Genomic DNA, 19,134 nt, shown 5'->3' on the forward strand with positions numbered 1-19,134 from the left:
GACCTAGTCAAGAAACTGCTTGTGAGATCCTAAGAAAAAGTGGTTCAAACCCCAAAAGAAACAGGTGTGGGTGTTCTATTTAAAGGAGAGACTTTACTAAAAAGCTTCTGGGTTTCTGAACAAGGCTTCAAAAGGAACAGTCAGCTTCTGAGGATATGATCTTCTCAATCAGGAAAAGAGAAATAAATATACATATAAAACATTTAGAAGAAATACAATTAGAACTTAGATAAAATCATTCTCTGAAAAAAGTCTCATTTTCCTTCCCTCCTTCCCCATATACACTTTGGGAACAAAAAGCTCCTAATAGCCTTTTGGAAAAGGAGACACTGTGTTCAATGTCTTTTGCAACAGGCAGAGGAGATGTTGTACAATTCAGGGTGTACATTTTGTTCAGTCGAGCACTACAAAGAGCAGTTGTCTAATAGATGTGACAGTGAAGGGCTTTTATAACATCAGTGTTATATAACATCTTGATTTTTTTTTTTTTTTTTTTTTTTTTTGGTAGATGGTTAGCAGCAATAGAGCTGCATTGGACAACGTGAAATCATCTCTCAAAATAATACAATATGACAGGGCAAGTGTATTCTGGCTTGATTTGAACCAGGGACTAGTACAGAATATCTCACTGCAGTGCAGCCATTCCCAAATCGAACTGATAAATTCAAAGATGCCTGTAAGTTCCAGAAATGGGGGAAGAAACCCTGTGTTTTCTGAGTGTCAGCTCCTGGTACATAACGATTAGTGTATTCTAGTATGGAATTTAAATTGAACATGTACCAGGGAGGGATTTGGAGGTTTCATTTAATTCTACATCTCAATGGCCCTCAGCATACAGAAATCATGATACAATGAGTTCAGCATGTGGGGGTAATCATGTAGTTAGGCAGCAATGTTTAATCTAGTTGAGGCCAGTAGTCTCTGGATGTTGATGCAGTGTCATGCGCTGCTTTGTAGCATTTCCACATGGGTGATCTGTTACTTTGCTGCATTAGAATCTGCATTTGATTTCTTACTGTCTTATCTGACTCCTGGGGGATTCAGTAAATCCAGCAGTACTTTACAACTGCCATTCTGTCTGTGCTTTGACACATTCACAGCCATGGATTAAAATCAGGCTTCTAAGGGAGTTACCACTTGCAGCCATCTGCCCTGCCCTCCTGACAGAGATCGCCAGCACCACGGCGGTACGTCTGCACACCCGGTGAAGCAACTCCTGAACATCTCAAGCCTGTTTAAGGTACATAGATCCACTTTGAGTCTAATGCTCAGCTGGGAATGGCAGCAGTACAGAAGCTGATTCATAAATCATGCAGCAATCCTTGTCAGAGGTGGGGCAACAACTTGGGCAGCACCCATCTGAGCCATCCAATTTTATTCTGCTTCTCCATGTGAATGAACCCTTGGACTTCATCAATGTTTGTAACTCAGTAAATGACTATCATTCCCAAAGCAATTGTTTCAGAACAGGGCTACTTCAGATGCTTTGGAGACTATTATTTTACTGAGTGCTTTACAGACTCTTAGTTTTTGTTGGTTACAATTTTTATTTTTTTTTTTTACTTTTTTGAAATTTTCACAGCCACAAATGAAGCAGAAATGAGGGTTTGCTTTGCTGCACATCCTCCTTTGAACCCAAATAAGAACAGTGTTAGATCATTGTCTCCACATTGGAAAACATCTCTCTTTCAGACACTTGGATGCAATTAATATAGCAAATTCAAAAGTATTATATAGCAAATCATGTGGGCTCTTATTTACATGTTTTTATTTTACAAAGTGAACAATCAAAGTAGCTGTTGATTTTAAATGATAAACTTTTATTCTGAATATACTGTTTTTGCACAAGAATTAACACAACAGTTCTAGGATTATAAACTTTTTTATAACATTATTGTACAAATTTTTACAAAAAAATTATTTTTCCAGGCTTGTCAAGTTCCACAAAAGTGTCAAGAGAACACAAGAAAAGGGAGAAAGACCTGTTTGCCTTGTAAAAGCAACCAAGTCTTTTTTTGCAGAAACGCACACTGAGCATTTCAATAAAAATACCCCAGAAAGCATGATCCAGACATTCCATACAACACAAGAAGAGAAGACAGCTTTGTCAGATCACAATCGCAATTTCATGGCATCCGAACAAGACAGTATCCCTTTAGCCTCAGTGAAGTTATTTCTTCAAGATGATGTTTTTCTTTTAAACCATAAACAGGACAGATGCAAGTAGCTGGGAAGAGGGTGAGGCTAACTTTTCAAAACTCTTGAATTGTTTTCAGACACTTTGTTTTAATCTTTTTACAATAGTGTACAACGTGTATTAACAATATTAACATCGTGGTATGAAAAAAAAAAAAAGTCTGGCCTTTGTTAAAGGCTTGGATGTTTGATGAAGCTAGGGTAAAATTTATACTAAGGAAGGAGATAGTAAGATTTCACCTTCAGCTGACCTTCCAAAAACACCCAAGCGTGTTGCAGTGCCTTGTAGGCATTAATATACTTCTTAATAACCAGCGTGCTAACATCTGAATTTTTAGGACCAGTGGGACTGAGGTTTTGTTTTGAAATTAAGACATCCTAAGCACATTTTCTGAGCTTAAGTGTTAATGGGAACAAAAGGTCTTAATGTCTCTTCAGTGATGTCGAAAAACTCTCAACCGCAGCAAGTAACACTTGGGTTGCAAAGGTCACTTAAAAGGGATACTGCCTATTTGAACCCCGTAAGGCCAGTTTTGAAGTTAGTAAAAGGAATATTATAGGAAAACTTACAAATGGCAGCAACACTGTTTTTTGTCAAGTTAAGCAGTAAAGCCTCAAGCATTAGAAACATGAAAAAGATCATACTAAAGTCTTAAAGGTACAGGACCTAAAAAATCTTGTTGATCAAACCTGCTATGTCATGTTAAAAACCTGTTACAAATATGGACCACGGTCAGTGTTTTGGCAGTAATGCTGGTTGTTTAAATGAAAAACTAGAAAGAAACCTTTCATGTTAAGTCTTCAGATCATGTTTTGCACAGTACCATGCTCTAACAACTTTAATGGTGGTTATTTGTCAGACATACAATAGGCTGCATGACTTCTGTGTAAACTGAAACAGTCTCAACAGTTCCCTTAGTGCTATTTAAAGGATCTGAGCAAATATCAACAGAGCTTTTTATCTGGCTTAAAAAACCAAAACTTTTTACAACATCTTGTTATTTGAAAATGTCTCAATTTAAAGCCTAGGATCAAGTTTCTTCTCTCACAGACAAGAGGACTATTATGCATTATATAAGATTAAGGATACACTTCTGCATGAGAATACACAATTTATCCTTGCAAGTTATTTCTAACAGATTGGTATCCACATTTTGAGATAGCTGAAGTTGACATGGTATTTTCTATCTGTGTTTTGTGATTTGCAGATATCTAGGCAGTGCGTTCTAAAAAATCTTGACCGTCACCTGGATATAATCAAAATATATATTGCTTTCTGCATAAACAAGCCAAAAAAATTTTTTTTTTTCCCTTTTAAAGTATTGAGTTCTATGGGGACAGTACTAAGCCCTTCCAGGAGGGCCAGATCCTGAGTTTTCTATCAGACAGGTATAACGGCTGGAAGGCTAAGATGTGTTTCTTCAGGTCTTATGGAGGGGCAGAGGAGAGGAACAGAAGACATTTCCCTCTCTGGATAACCCAAGAAGGCTAATGTGTCTGCATGGCACCGGCTGCTCCCTCCTTTTGTATTTGAGCACTCTAAGGGAAGTGGAGTGAGAGCAAAAGCCACAGTTGTTTCCTGTGGCAGCATGGCTTTGTGCCATCTTTATTTCTGCCTACAGACACTCATCAAATGTTTTTTAAGGAACTCAAAATATGGTCTACCAGCATAAGCAAATTGTTCCAAAACGTTAAATAATGAAACTTTTCCATGAAGGGTTTCTTTTGGGAAGCTGAGTGAAAAGTATAGTGAACTTAATATACTGACAATCTTTCAAGGAATTAAAAGAGCAAAATGCAAACTAATATGCGTTTTAAATAATCTTACAGTAAAAGCTATGAGTGCGGTATTGGCCTAATCCTACAAAACTCCCATAGGATTTCAATTGAGCACATTAAGGAAAAAAGCAGTTGCAGTCTTAGCATTAGAAAGACTCAAATTGATTTTTTATCAGGTGATAACTGGTGATAGGGTGAAGAGAAGCACAGTAATATGACTGGAAGGAAGAGCTCCAAAATTATCTTCACCCATATTATCATAATTAGCTCACCTTCCCTGAGGAGGACCTGAAGTCATCCAACACAGTTAACTGTACTTTTAACCCCATTACTTTACTAGAGATATTTTTTTAAAAAGCTAGATCTGATTACCAAACAAAAGGTCAGGTTTTATTTTTTCACTCACTGTATTCCCAAACATGAGAAAATACACAGTTGGAGCCAAGGTACATGAGAAAAACAACAAACCAGCCACGGGTACAACTACAGTAGACATCTGATCTTTTAAGCCATGCCATGGCTTTGAGTAGCTTCTTCAGTTTTCATAGGATATTAATGCATGCCCAATTATTTCTTTAAGCTTTTGGCATGATCAAAATTATATCAATCAATCGCCAGCATATACATACCAATGCTTTGCATTTTCTTATATTTTTTTAAAGAGCTAGTGTACTGTGCCATGTTAGTATTTGCATATTGCAGTTGTTAGCGGAATTGTACAATAACAGCAGAGTTGCACATTCATTGGTTTAGCTGTCTTGCAATACTGTTTAATTCTGAAAACTAGAAAAAAGCGCAAATCATATTTTGCATCAACACTGTGCTACACTGTAATATTGTAATTTACTGCACCAATCTGTATCACCAATGAGGTTGTAAAAAAACAACTTTTAAAATTATTATTCACAATCAAGTATCAATGTGCATACATATAGATTCAAGGCTCCCCATTTGTTTGCATGTCTTCTAATCTCAGCAACCAGGACGTTTTGCTGTTAAATATGCTATTTTCAATAACAAATAGCACAAAGGAGGTTTCACTCTTATGGGTGGTTTTATATGAAGGGAACAAAGGGGGAACCTGATATGAATCTTAGAGAACATATACTTCCAAAAATAAATGTGTTAAATCTGATTTTTATATACCTAAAATATCTGTACACAGGTATTCATGTGAGATCACTATTCAGTAAAAATTCCAACTCAACCCTTTTGTTATGATAGCTAAATTTACCCTATTTTCTCAGCTTTTTCATTGCACAGTATATTCAGAGCTCTGTCTCATAATATAATTTAATATGATTTGATTGCAACTTGCAATGTTCAGTTTCTCACACAATAAAAGAATCACTCAGTTATCTTTTCAATGAACTATACTCTACCATCAAAGAAAACAAACTGAAAAACAACAATATAGCATCATCATCATCATGCAAAATACCCTTGGAAACCAACGTTCAAATATCACAAAGACATTTTTCATTCACAAGCGTTTTTGTTTGAGCCTTTGAAGGATTCTACTAGCTTTATATATAACTGCATTGTGAAAAGGAGGTGAATATTACACTGAAATTAACATTTTTTCTGACAGAAGATGACACCAAGTTTAAGATGATAATTACTTTTTAGTTAAACCCTCAAGCACCTTCATATTTTTTAAAAGAGAAGTTTTCCTCCTTCCTTCCTTTAAACTGACAATTTATCAACCTACCAAAACTTAGCTGGCTACATGACTCATTTTGGAAGAGTAAACCACTCATCATAAAGCATTTCAATCATGCTGAACTTCTGATGAAGACTCGCCAGTATTTCCATTTTACTCAAATAGTTTGGACAAAGCTGATGTTCAGCCATCAAGCTAAACATGATGTTCAGCCATCATGGTGCTAGTAATCTATATCAGGGAGTACGTTTTCTTTTTTCCTTTTTTTTTTTTTTTTTTAAATAACTGTTCATGTAAAAGAATATAAATCTCCAAGATATCCAAAGCTTGAAAGAAATTAAAATCATATACATAAGCTATTGTCAGGGGAGCCCTTTTACATGAAGTCATCAACATTACCACAACAAACAAACAAACAAAAAAATTTTAATATTCTTAGATTCCCCAATGGAGCACGTACAGAATTCTGTTTGGATGGCATAGATGATGCAGCATTCACACACATTTAAGGATCCGACATGCAGCCACTGTGGGTGCCTTTATGAGTCTCACAACGAGTGATAACCAGACACGAGCACTGTTGTTCTGCTGCTGTCTGAATAGCTGACCCTTTTAAAAATGAAACTGAGGCTATCGTTTTGGCCGGGTCTTGATTAAGTTATGCAGGTTTTGGTTTAGCAAGGTCATAACTGGCAGTATCTGCTGCCAGATAACAGCCAAAGCAGGACCAACTGAATTCCTACCATAGACCACAGTGATGGACTCAGACCAGAGACACCACCGCAGTCAGCTGAATCTTCCTGTTGACAAGAAAAGAAGAAATCATTTAATATTCATTACAATTAAATTTCCTGAGCAGTAAACTATATTTTAGTCTTCAACATGTTGAACTATCCTTGAGGCATCCTTTTTGGTCATATATATGTTATTTTGCCTAAAATAACAACAAAATAGTTCCTGGAAGTTTGTCTGATTTTTGATACGAAGAGTGGCATTACTACATTAACTATAAGCATGGGAGGATTAAATACTTACAAAGCTTACTGCAGTCATTTATGAACTAGATGGGATACTTGCACAATCAAACATGAAATGCTATGGGGTATACCTGGAGGGCCCAATAAACCACTTATATATTCCTTAAAATTACATCAATTTGGATATTTTGAGTACCACTTTATTGCAAGGCAGGATGGAAGAACAGTTAACTTTTCAAGATTAGAAAACAAACGCCAGAATATGTTCATGCCCATTTTATCAACACGATTGCACATTAAGACAAATATGCTCTGCAGGTGAAGATATGATCAAAGAGAATGAAAATCCTTTCTTTGTCTCTGATGCTGTATTCAAGAACCAAATTTTCCATGGGCTTTTTGTACGCATTTGGTGCAGTCCATAGAGAAGACACCCTCCAGTTTGAGGGCTCACTCGTAGCTGCACCGCTCTGTCACACATCCACAGACCTAACTTTATTATGCCATACAGCAGTCACTCCTCTTTTCCCCATTCCCCGTGCTGTTATTTGGTCCTACTTTGCCTATAATGCATAATATCTTCCACACTATAGACTAATTTGTTAGTCTGGCTGAAATATATTCAGCACCTGTTCTGGAGTCTGTAATATCTTTATACTTTCTTGTTTCTCAGGACTGACATAATCTATGCTTTAGCTGCCTAAAGCACCAGGACAATGTTCCAGCCACCCCCTGCACTGCTCTGTCCACTGAGTCTGAGATTCATGGGTAGCTCTGATGGCTGAAAATAATTGGTCTTCCTCTTGTTTGCATGGTATTCTCTACCCATAGTATAAAAAGACACTTTCTATTTTCCAAGAGATCCCAAGCCTCCAAGGACAAGACAGCAGTGTAGGGAGGAGTGACTCTAGGTATAGTGGGAACGGAGAAAACTTCTTGAACAGGAGGAACGTGTGCAGGGAAGGACAGACTGCACCTTGACAGTAACAGAGCCCAGCTGATGGCACAGAGTTTAACAAGTTTTTAGAACAGAAAGCAGAGGAAAGCCAACGAGCACGGAACAGCTCCTGATTCAGACTGACATGCCACTGAGGCATGTGTAACTAATTTTCAGCGTGCTTCAGGAAAGGCTGGGGCGCGGGTGGAGGTCAAAAGTACAATCAGGATACATACGGAAGGGTCATTAAAACACATTTAATTCATTGGTATACATCCTTAAGCAAAACTTTCAAGTGCTTCTACACCAATGCTAGGAAAGTAAAATTACGATGGGGGAATGAAGGCAAATTATCAATAAGGCATCCCAAAATAATACACATATCAGAAATCTGGTGGAAGGAGAATAATCAGGAGGACAGAACATTGTCAGGCTATCAACTCTGTAAGAATGCCAGTGTAGGACATACAGCAGAAGGGTGGTACGTGAAGGATAATACAAAGTGTAATAGCATAAAAGTCTTACAGGAAAAGGAAAGTGTGATGGATCTCTGTGGGTAAAAAATTTCACAGTCTAGAAATAAAAACTTAATACTGGGATTGCACTGCTGCCCACCTGATCAAAGTGACAATATCACTCATGAAATGTGATGTGAGATTAGAGAAGCCACATATAAACTGGATCAATGCCTTATCAAAAAGAGATGTAGAGATCACTTTTTTGGGTGTGATAAATGACGGCCTTTTGGATCAGTCTTTCAATCTTTAGTGCTTCCCAGGGCCCTTCTCAAAATTACTAGTAGAGAGCTACTCTGTATAGCTCTAGTATAGCTAAAGTAGCTCTGTAGACCACAATGCAATAGGATTTAGCATTGTTGTGTGAGACATGAGGCCAAACAAATCCAAAACAAAAGATACCAATTTCAAGAAAGGGAAATACATGAAAATTACCAAAAGCAGTTAAAAAAATCCAAACAGCTCCAATTCCAAGAAAATAGAAAAAACTTATCAAACAGAAAAAAAACCAAACCAGAAATCAGGGAAGAAAACTAGAAGCAGCATCTTAAAAAACAAGCCCCTTACAAGGATCCAGAAGAGTATTTAGCAATTTTGCATTAGATATCCAGGTAAAATGAACAATTAGAACAAGCAACCACTTCCCACACCCGTCACCCCAAACCACAACTCCTATATAAATTAAAAAACACCCCCACATCCTCCACCACCACCAAAAAAAAGACCAAAACCAAACCCCAAAGAAACACCCCTGCATGAATCCGTAGGGACATTTAGTACACTGTCTCAGTGAAAAGGTCAGTATTTAAGAAAGTAATATTACTGAAATGGGCAAGAACAGGAAAGCACATTAAAATGGCAGATCAGCTATAAACAAGAAATTAGGAGGTCTGATAAAGAAATTTTATGGTCATCCTGAAAAATACGCTGAAAATTATAGTATAAAGTTTTGAATAAAAATTACAAAGTGAAATATGGTGTTAGGGCAACTGCTTGGTAACAGAGGTGCAGAGAGGGGACTTGGGTATTACAGGGCACAGCATAGAACTTCGGTTTTGAGGGTGAAGACTTTAACAGGATTCCCACCACACATAATGCATTGTTTAAAGCAGAGAAGTCAGAGGAATCAGAAGTTTGGCATAACTATACAGAAAATCAAATAAAGCAGACAAATTAGATACAATATGTCATCAGGAATTACAGCATTCACCAACAGTCTCCTTTAGAAACTCAGATGTAAAAAAAAAGCCAAACAACAAAACAGCATCCAAATTCTTCAGGAAAAAAAAAAAAACAAACGAAAAAAAACAAGAGAAAAATTTTCTTTTCATTCTTTCCTGAAGCAAATAGCTCACGTTAGCTGCTGCTCTTTATCAATAAGAGCCATTTCCAGATGTGTCTTTGCCATCTGTTAGCCTTATAATTTAGTTGTATAATTCTGGCTAAAGCTTTTTTTTTTTTTTTTTTTTAGTTGACTGCACTCTACAAGTTCAAAATTCCTAAGGTTTCCGGTCAACAAATAAGTCATAAGTGAACTCTGCTGCACCAGATTTGGAGTAGGATGCTAAGATTTGAAGATGCACTGAACTTTCTGGTTTATTTAGTTTAGCTCTGTCACTTTTTGCATCTGCATTGTGTCCTGTCATGTAGCTTTATTTCTATTCAGAGTACCTAAAAATAACCCTGTTGTTTCTTCCTCACAGCAAGTACCATCAGAAACAGAATTATCAGTAAAGGTTCCTTCTCACACGAATTCAATGAACGATACTGTGTTACCTCTTGGTATTCAAGATTCTTATCACTGAAATTACTTAGAAGTGTTATCTTTGAAGAAATAGCCTAAAGTAAAGCATAAGGTTTAAAATTTTCCAACAGAGGGGAGATGCCTGGAGAGTTAGAAAGGTTTTCAACAAAATGGTGCATAATAGGAAGGGGAAAATATCAGTGTAGTGAAAATGACATCCATTATGTATACAGAGTAGATGGTCCTGTGCATATAGAATTATACAGTATTCAGCTTTCATGTCACCTCTGCATTAGACAAAATATTGGGTAAATGATGTTAATTAATTCATCCCACTACTATATGTATTAGAAAAAAAAAAAAAAACAACAACAACCCATTCTGTTGCCCATTTCTATTTGCTTTTTGAGATATTTTTTTTTTAAAACTACCATCACAATTTATGGGCACTGCTTTTCCATTCAGCAGTTATACTATGTAATGTTCCTACTGGATGGAAAAGAAGTATTTTAATATCTTTTGCTCTCTCACTAAGACTACCCAGAACAGTTTGTAAAGGATTCACTACTTCACAGCAGTGGAGAATGTCTTGGAAGCCTAATGCAGGAGAGGCATTTTCATATTATGAATGACAGAGTTAAACTATACTCGACAAAAGCATACAAGGTTTATGCACATATTTCAGTGTTGGTGAGATTTTAACCTCGTATTGATCAAAGTCATATTGCATTTCTGAGGTTTGTAGACCAATTTACAGTGGTAAACCAGCAGTTCAGCAAAGAACAATTTCTAAATATTCTCTCTGGAATCAGTTATTCTTTTGTGTCCTAAGCCAAAACAAAAATAGTAGTGGCAAAGAAGGTACAGTAAATCCTACCTAAATTAAATTTTCCTCCCCAGAACTGCACATTGTAATTTTCTTGTGTACTTTAACTGTTGTGAAAATCACAAGAAATTGGGGGGGGGGGGGGGCGGGGAAGGAGAAAGTGTGATTACAAGCTGATTTACATAAATTCAAAAAATCAACTGTTTTATGGAAATGAGAAGGATCCTGTCATTAATTTGCAACCAGATTGAGCAAAACATCAGTTTTGAATGATCTTCAAAATGTCTTATTTGAAAATACTTCCCTATTCCTGAACATCAAGAAAGCTTCTCAACTGTTTTTTGTAAATGTTATTTTTAAGATTTTTATAAAATTTGTTGTAACAAATGGCATAGCATCATTTTATCTTATCTTTACCTCACCTTTACCTCTACCACTGCAGTTACACACTGAACTATTTTTAAGCAGTTTCACTGACATTTTCCAGCCCATTACATTAGTCACAGAGAAAACCTGAATAACGAACAGATCAGTTGGGGAAGTCCTCTCTTTGTTGTCTTCAAAATAATGTTCTCTATATTATTTCTCTTTGAAGAGAGAAAGAGTTGGAAAAGAAATTGGAAAGAATCCTCTTTAGCTAGTTTCATTTCATCAGAGGTGTATCAGAAATTTCTTGCATTACTGTCACATGTCAAATTTGCTTGCATGCTTGAGGTAGAAAAGCATCAAATCCAAATGTCATCTCCTTCATGTCATGCCTTACTATGATAACTCTAGAGAGGGTTATTTTACAGCATCGCACACCGTGAAAATTATTCAGCATTTGCAGAATGGAAATGAATGCTTTTATAAAACCACATCTTAATTGTTAATATCAAACCTGTATATTCATTGCTATAAATCAACATTTCCTTGAAGGCAGTGCCAGTCCAAAATTTTAAAGACACACACAGAAATATAAATACAAATATATACACATACATGTCTAAGCCTATAAACATACTAGATACTCCTTTAGAAGTACAGTATAACTATTTAATGTACTAAAACTTTGTCTTGCAACCTTTATCATGTATCAGAACCCACTGTGCTACACCGACTATAAAAAGGATAAAGCAACAATATTTACCAAAGAGCTTCTGATCTGGCCTTTGATATCAACTGATTACCTCAAAATTACACTTTTCATAAGCACATGTTTTAAATGCTTCATATTGCATGGAGAACACCTTTGCTTTTTTGTCAAGAGTCATTTCAAGTCCCAATGCATGGTCTTTCAAAAATTTTGTGTTACTATCCTTTGTCTGGGCTACCACACAAAGCAGTCAAAGCTGTACAGGTACCCACATGTAGATCAGGGATACAGCCCACCCCATCACAATGTATACAGTTGTCTGGGCTGCTAAGCCCCCTCAAAGCTCCCACCAACATCCCTGCAAACTGACAGAAATAAGGCATTTCCAGAAGCAGCTAAAAGCTTGTAGACTTCTCTTCATGGCATGACTAACAAAACCAATGTACAAAGTAAAAGCAAGCTACTCAAGGGGGTGAAAAAGACTATTTTGTTATCCTTGATGAAAGAAAAAACCCCAGCTGCTGTTATTGAACCTGATCAGCTGGTTTGTATCTGTGTTGGCTTCAGTGATTTTAATAAAGCTACACAGACTAATGTCCAATAAGAAGCCATTTCCCAAATCACAGTGTTATTAAAAACAGGATGGATGAACAAAATTACCTTATAACTTTCCGCTGCCAAAAGTCTGTCAGCTAAAACTATATTTTGTGTGTTTCCCAGTATTTTGGTTTGCCTTCTTGAGCAGAAAGACCAGTTTGGACATAAAGAATTCAGCTCAAGGTGAGTCCCTGCTGCTTTATGTACATGGGACAGTAGCTTTTTAATTAAAATAAGGTTACTTGCAGACCAAAATGCATGAGTAAGAACATGAGATGTTTAATCTTCTAGATGTTAATGTGAAATACCACTGGCTTGGGGGAGGGGACCTTCACCCTTCCTTACAACCTTCAGCCACGTCTGTGCGACTTCCTAGGTTTGCTAGACATTAGATCATTTAAATACAGAATAGGAAACTTCAAAATTACTCAACTACAGCTGTTAAACAGAACTCCAAGCTTTTTTTCCACTGATGGTTCAAGTCATATTAATTGAACCTTCCCCCAGGTATAAAGAGAACACAAAATATTGAGAAAATGAGTGTTCTGAATTGTTACAATTTTCTATCTTTTACTACACTAACTGAAAAATTACCTCCGAGTTTCCATTTCTGCCTCTGCTGGCTTTACTTTGATAGATAAGTTAGTATCTCCCTCTAGTGGTTTTCTGAGTAATAATATTGATCAGAAACCCCTCCAGTGTGCAAGGGGATGAATTTTATTCTCTTTAGATCAGCAGTTCCCTCGCACACATGTCACTAGCACAGCAGTGCACACACTCACACCATTAAATGCCACACAGTCTGAAACGCCAAGGCTTTCACTAGGAACCTGACTCTGCACTGGGTCAACATGCAGGACTTCACGTATCCATGTATTTCATCAGAAGAAAAAATCCCACTTTCTCCTGTAATTAGGCAATGAATATGTGTAGGTTGCAAAAAATTTAAAAATAAATAAATAAATATGATTTGACTGAATTCACAGTTTAACCAAATTGATGCACACTATTGCTTACCATCATTAACATGTATTAACTTGAATGCTGTGAAAACATTACTTTCCTTGATAGTAACTCTTACTCGCACACAGATCGCTCACCCTTGCTATCCCCAAGTATAGCTTTATTTTCACAGGTATTATAGTATCTTCTAATTACTTTGTACCTTTGCTTGTTTCTGTGGAGAAAACTTTCTTGTTCTGTTCATTTTAACAGGAACATGGGGAAAATTTTTTGCCAGGAATGTCACTGACTCAGTTGGTACATGTGCAATCCCAAACCATATAAATCCAACAGGTTCCCGTGTCTTTGTATTTGCTGTGGGAGAGGCCCTTGTGCTCTGTAATTGTGATTTATAAGGCTCCAGACAGGGTTTTTCATATTTAATTTCCCTTAATATTGCAATAGTAATTTGCTCCAGATTGCTGCTTTTGGGACTCGTTTCATTCTGTTTTCTTTTGTATGCTTAGTAAGTAAAAAAGTCTGCTAATTTTTTAAGCCATGAACAAAACAAAAAATTAGAGAAAGTAACTGACCATCCACACCACATGAAAACTTGCAGAAAAATGAAGATAGGAGCAGACGTCATGGCAGAGGCACGACTCGTTGTGCATATAGGCTGATCCTATTAATAACGGGCAAAGTAGCAAGTAGAGGAAAGGAAAGAAAACACAGAAAAAAAGACATACAAGATGAGATATCATGCAGATTGCTGGCAGTTAGCAGAGTTAATGTGAAAGCATCCACCCAAGAGCAAGAGATTCACAGCAAATTTTGCAAATAAACTTAACTAAAACAGTCCACTGTTACAAAACACGTGACTTACACACTGATTAGCACATCATGCTAGTAAGCAAGAGTTGTACTTTCACACACAATTGTATCAGGAGGATTTAGAATATTTACAATGGTGAAATAGCTTTTGGAGGTTTTTTTCAACTTCATTTAACCTTTGTTGGCCAGTAAGAAGATTTATTTTTAAAATAAAATCTGGTTACTAGAAAAATGCATTGAATACCAACTCTGTGGGCTTTTATAACACTACTGACATCTCAGTAATTGTCCTTATTAAAGAAAAACAGATAATATACTGGAATAAAACTTGTTACACAGCAGTTATAGCCAACTAACTGCTCTAGTCTGGACAATCTTTCCTTTGCAAAAATGAGATGAGGTGTTACAAATTCATTTTAAAAATATTTTCTATAATGGCAGGTACTTCCCTGTTCAGTATTTTTTGTCTTGACATTTATGCTGAACAATTTGAATTCAATATATTTGCTTTCATACAGCATTTTGAAAGGTAAGACAGAGAGTATATTCTGGCACAGCTATAATTTTTCTTCTTAAAAAATTAATATATACAGTACAGGGAGTACTAAACAGCATAGTTCTGCTGATTGCAGTAAAGCAATGCACTTTCATACCTGTTAAGAACGTCACCTAAGGTCAATACACATTTACAGAATTTCTAAAAGGAACAACATCCTAATCAAATATAATGTTTTTAATCATTTAACAACACCTTTAATATTTGGTAACACTAACATAAAAATACTACTTCTAAGCCAGGTTTCTCATGTATTTGAGAAAGCTACTGAACTGAATTTCATAGCATTGTAGACAGACCACCAGTTTTATGCTCACTGCTGGGTTATTTTTCCTAGTGGGAATCATGTGTGAAAGTGCAATGGTTATAGGAAAGGCAGATAAAAAAGCAGCTGTTAATTTTATGTTAATTATGGGATACTTGAAATAGAGTGGCCATGGTCCAGAGTGAACAGTATGTGTTTAGTGATAGATAGGTTACCAGGCACCGAGGTACATTTAAACATAGTTTTTTACAGCTCTTCTAAAACACTCTACAATTGTTTTTAAACATAGTCCTAAAGTCTTATAAGTTCAAATTTACCTGTTTGGCTTCATCAAAACAGACATCAGGACCCTTTCTGTATCTAGGTTGTTTGACCATTTCACAAGGATTTGGCCCTTCATCTGTTTCCCTGGTTAAGGAGCGTGACTCTTTTTCATGCATTGTGCATTAGCAGGATTAACGTTCTGTTTTTACTTTAGTGGGCAAAGAGAAGATTTATGATAATTCAGATAGTATTAAAATAAACATCAATAATCACAGTTCCTTGTTTAAATTAAACAAAATCAAACCAACCCTCCAGATAAATCAAAATCAAATACTCTTTTTTTAACACTGTTCTAATCAAGAAAAGAAACATACTGCATGACTTTTTAGAACCAGTACTTCCAGAACCATACACAAAATAAAAGCTGAGGGTTTTTTAAAGATATTTGTATAGCCTTTATTACCATTCCATAAATATTACAGAAAATATTTGATAAAGTAGTAAACTTTCAATGGTGCTGATTGGTTATAGCATATGTTACCACTGAGTTATTCTGCTAAAATGAAGATATACAGTAAAAGTGAAGAAGCCTGTTTGGAAGAGTAATGCTATATATTGCAGTGAAGGCCTGGTGAGAACTACTGGTTTTATTATGTATACACCTATCTTACCCCAAATATCATAGACAAGATCACCCCACTGTAGGCTTTGATACTAAACAACAAAATCTAATCAGATCTCATTAGCATGTCAGTGATGCAGACAAAGAAAATGCTGTCCGAGCAGTGCAACAGCAGGATAGAAATGGAAGCAGTGACATGCTATTAATTAGATAACTGTAAATGTGAGGTAATACTTTAGCTTATGTCTCTGAAATCTGTAATTGCTGATATTGAAGTGTTAATACTATACTCCACATTTGCCACAGGCTAACAAGGGACACAAATCATTGCGGCATAGTTGAAAAGCATGGATAGGGTAAACTGCAGAACTGTCTTATGTTGAAACCTGCTTATGTTACCATTCAGTAAGTTAAGCTGTTTTTATTCCACAGTTCGCAGTACACAAATTTAAAGCTAAGCTGGTGTTTTAAAAAAAAATGACCACCAATACTTTATTTCTCTTAGTAGCTCTAACTTGTACTTGAAGCAATCCTATACATGCACTGTTGTGTACTACAGCAGCTTCATTGCAATAAGTGGAGATACCCAATGAAAGAGAAGGCAAGAGGACTGGGAATTTAGTTCTACAGATCTACATCTGTCTTCATTCAGATGTTATCAGACCCACCTCCCCTTTCCTTTGCCAGGCCCCAGCTGAAAGGGGAGTCAAATCGCAGAAATATTCAAAAAGACAATGTGCACAAGCAAAGCTGTACCAGCAAAAAGGAAGCAGAGTCTAATAATAACCATCTGAATAGCACCCAAAGGTCATTCTGTCTGCTTGTGTGAGGTTATGCTACATCTGCATTTCACAATGTACCTTAGTTATAGAAAATAGAGAATGGCTTACTACTGCATAGTTGGAACAAAAATAAAATAGTTCATTTAGTCAACATAAGCCCACCCAGCTGCTCTGGCTGCCATTTGAGGTCATTTATTGCTTTCTAGAATGTTTGGGCCCCACAGGGAAATGCACGTTATGTGCCCATTTCCCATCCAACGTGCTTCATTTTCTATAGCGAGTCCTGACTAGGAATTCAGACAGTGACTACAGTTAATCAACCTGTCAGGGACTGGAGTGAATTAGAATATTAGGATATGTTTACACAGCTCTGTGATGACATGGATATTGCTTCCACCCCAACCTAGCTTCCTTTTCAGCCAAAGTGTAGATGGAATTCCAGTTTTATTGATATGGCAATGAAGGCATTGCTTGTGCCAAAGAAACTCGGTCATCTCTACCATCATCTGCTTTTCTTTCAGGAATGGGAGAGGCTGTCTCAACTAACTTCCTGACATGGACAAAGGTATTGCTAATTGTTTTCCATATTCTGTCACAATAATCCAAATTATGATTTGATTTACCATCTCTGGCGTGCTATCCTCAGGCACATATAACAGAGAAAAACTGAGGTTGAATTTCTCCTTGCCTAGAGTATGTATATGTTGGGTTTATGTATTTCCATCACCATCACCTACAGGTATCTACTGGAGTGAACAGGCTAAAGGCATAGAGATTGGCATGAAGGTGGTTGCAAATTAGAACAACTTTTTACATGTTTTTAATTTTAATGCATGGTTGCAAGGACTCTGCTTAGCATGTATACCACCTATGTCTCCAGCCAGCTCTGAAGAAATTCTGTGCTAACAGCTGGATAAACTTTAGCTTTTGATGGTTAAAGCAGTTTCCACAAAACGCAGTTCTCACTGGCACTGAGCACACACTAAAGCACTTTCATCACTTCACCTCAGTGTTGTAGGCATCAGTGCAGTATTCAGACTTTTCATGACCAAACACTCTCATGTTGGTGTTGCCGTTTTTTTTTATTTCTCTAGACAGACATACCCTTGTCTTTCCTAAAGGCTGAACAAACCCAGGAGTCTCAGACTCCCCTTGCCTGTCCTGTGCTCCAGATGCCAACCACCTTGGTGGCCCTTCACTGGACTTCCCCCAGGATGGCAGTGTGGTACTGGGAAGCCCCAAACTGTACACAGCACTTCAGATGTGGTCTTATCAGTGCTGAAAAGCTGGATGGATCAATTCTTCCAGCCTGCTGGCTACACTCTTGCTAACATAGCCCAGGATGTGACTGGTAAGGCATAGTGGCAACTGATGCTCAATTTCTTGTCCATCATGATCTTCAAGTCCTTTCCTGCAAAGCTATTTCCAGTAACTCCACCCCCAGTGTGTCCAGCTGCATGTCACTATTCTGTCCTGGATCCAAGACTTTGCATCTGCTTTTTGGAAACTTCATTAAGTTCCTGCGAGCCCTTTTCTGTTTAGGTCCTCACAAATAACAGCTTTGCTCTCTACCTCAGTGACTGCTGCCTCAGACGATTTGTGATATCATCCACAAACATCTGCTGCTACAAGTACTCCAATGGCAACCACGCTACTGATATGTACACAAACAGGCCGTTTTCTCCAAATATATTCCAGTATATCATAGTAAAAAATCAATCTGCATTACTAAATAACATGATTTTAAAGGATACCCGGCTTCTCAGCTTGCATAAGTGGCTTTGGGTCACAGGAGCGGCACAGCAGTTGGCTGTCACTAATAATGAATACTAGATTGGTGTTGGAAATCTTCTCTGCATGATAAAGTCTGTAAAAAAAGCCAACAAAAACCTATGTTTAAATGAAGCAAAGAAATCCATGTTTGAGAAGGACACACAGTATTGGAACAAAAGTAATCTAACTTCACAGATTCAGTCTGCCTGCTACTGTTTATCTTTCCCATTAATGAACAGCGAGAAACATTTATAATAAATTTTGTAATCTTTTTGACATTTCTATGGCTTCCCCTTTCAACTAGACTTATTAGTAGAAAAAATGGAAAAGAGCATAAAATGACTTTAATTGAGTTAATAGCTAGCTCTGTACTGCTGCAACAGTAGCTGTACTGAGAAATAACATCAGTTCAGCATCATTTCTTCCTCTAACAACACCGAGAAAACCCCCAACCACAAAAAGAAAGAAATAAACAAAACCCCAACACATAAACCTGTCTGTAAGAAGGGTGAGAAAGAGGTTTAGGGAATGTTTGTTCTGTATTGGATTTATATTTTTTGTATTTTTATGTACATACAATTCCAAGAAAGGCCTTTAAGTTAGTACAGTAACTTTCAATTTATAGATAATTGAATAGGCAGTATTATATCTTTAAACTAAAGATAATACGCTTCATGCCTCAGATACTAAAGGATTTTTTTTCAAGGATAATTTTCACGTACAATTGAAATTTATTAGAAAGGAAGACAGGCCTTCAAAAAAGCAGAGAAAAAAATCTTAACATTTCTTA

General features: G+C 36.8%; 1 protein-coding gene across 6 annotated transcripts in view; it reads right to left on the reverse strand.

Moving 5' to 3' along the window:
* Positions 1-1,799: 1,799 nt before the first annotated feature.
* CACNA2D1 (calcium voltage-gated channel auxiliary subunit alpha2delta 1) overlaps positions 1,800-19,134 on the reverse strand; it is a 433,623-nt gene continuing 416,288 nt past the window's right edge. For 3 of the 6 annotated variants that reach the window (XM_037388976.1, XM_037388980.1, XM_037388978.1), the window contains 3 exons: positions 18,326-18,438; positions 15,221-15,303; positions 10,751-13,933 (listed from right to left, as the gene is read on the reverse strand). In XM_037388976.1, coding sequence (XP_037244873.1) covers positions 13,775-13,933; positions 15,221-15,303; positions 18,326-18,438 — 355 coding nt within the window. In that variant the 3' untranslated portion in view covers positions 10,751-13,774. Of the gene's footprint in view, positions 6,439-10,750; positions 13,934-15,220; positions 15,304-18,325; positions 18,439-19,134 lie in introns of those variants that run through there. The other 3 variants (XM_037388979.1, XM_037388981.1, XM_037388977.1) reach the window with 2 other exon arrangements.

Source organism: Falco rusticolus, chromosome 5 (assembly GCF_015220075.1).
Source record: "Falco rusticolus isolate bFalRus1 chromosome 5, bFalRus1.pri, whole genome shotgun sequence".
NCBI classification, from domain to species: Eukaryota; Metazoa; Chordata; class Aves; order Falconiformes; family Falconidae; genus Falco; species Falco rusticolus.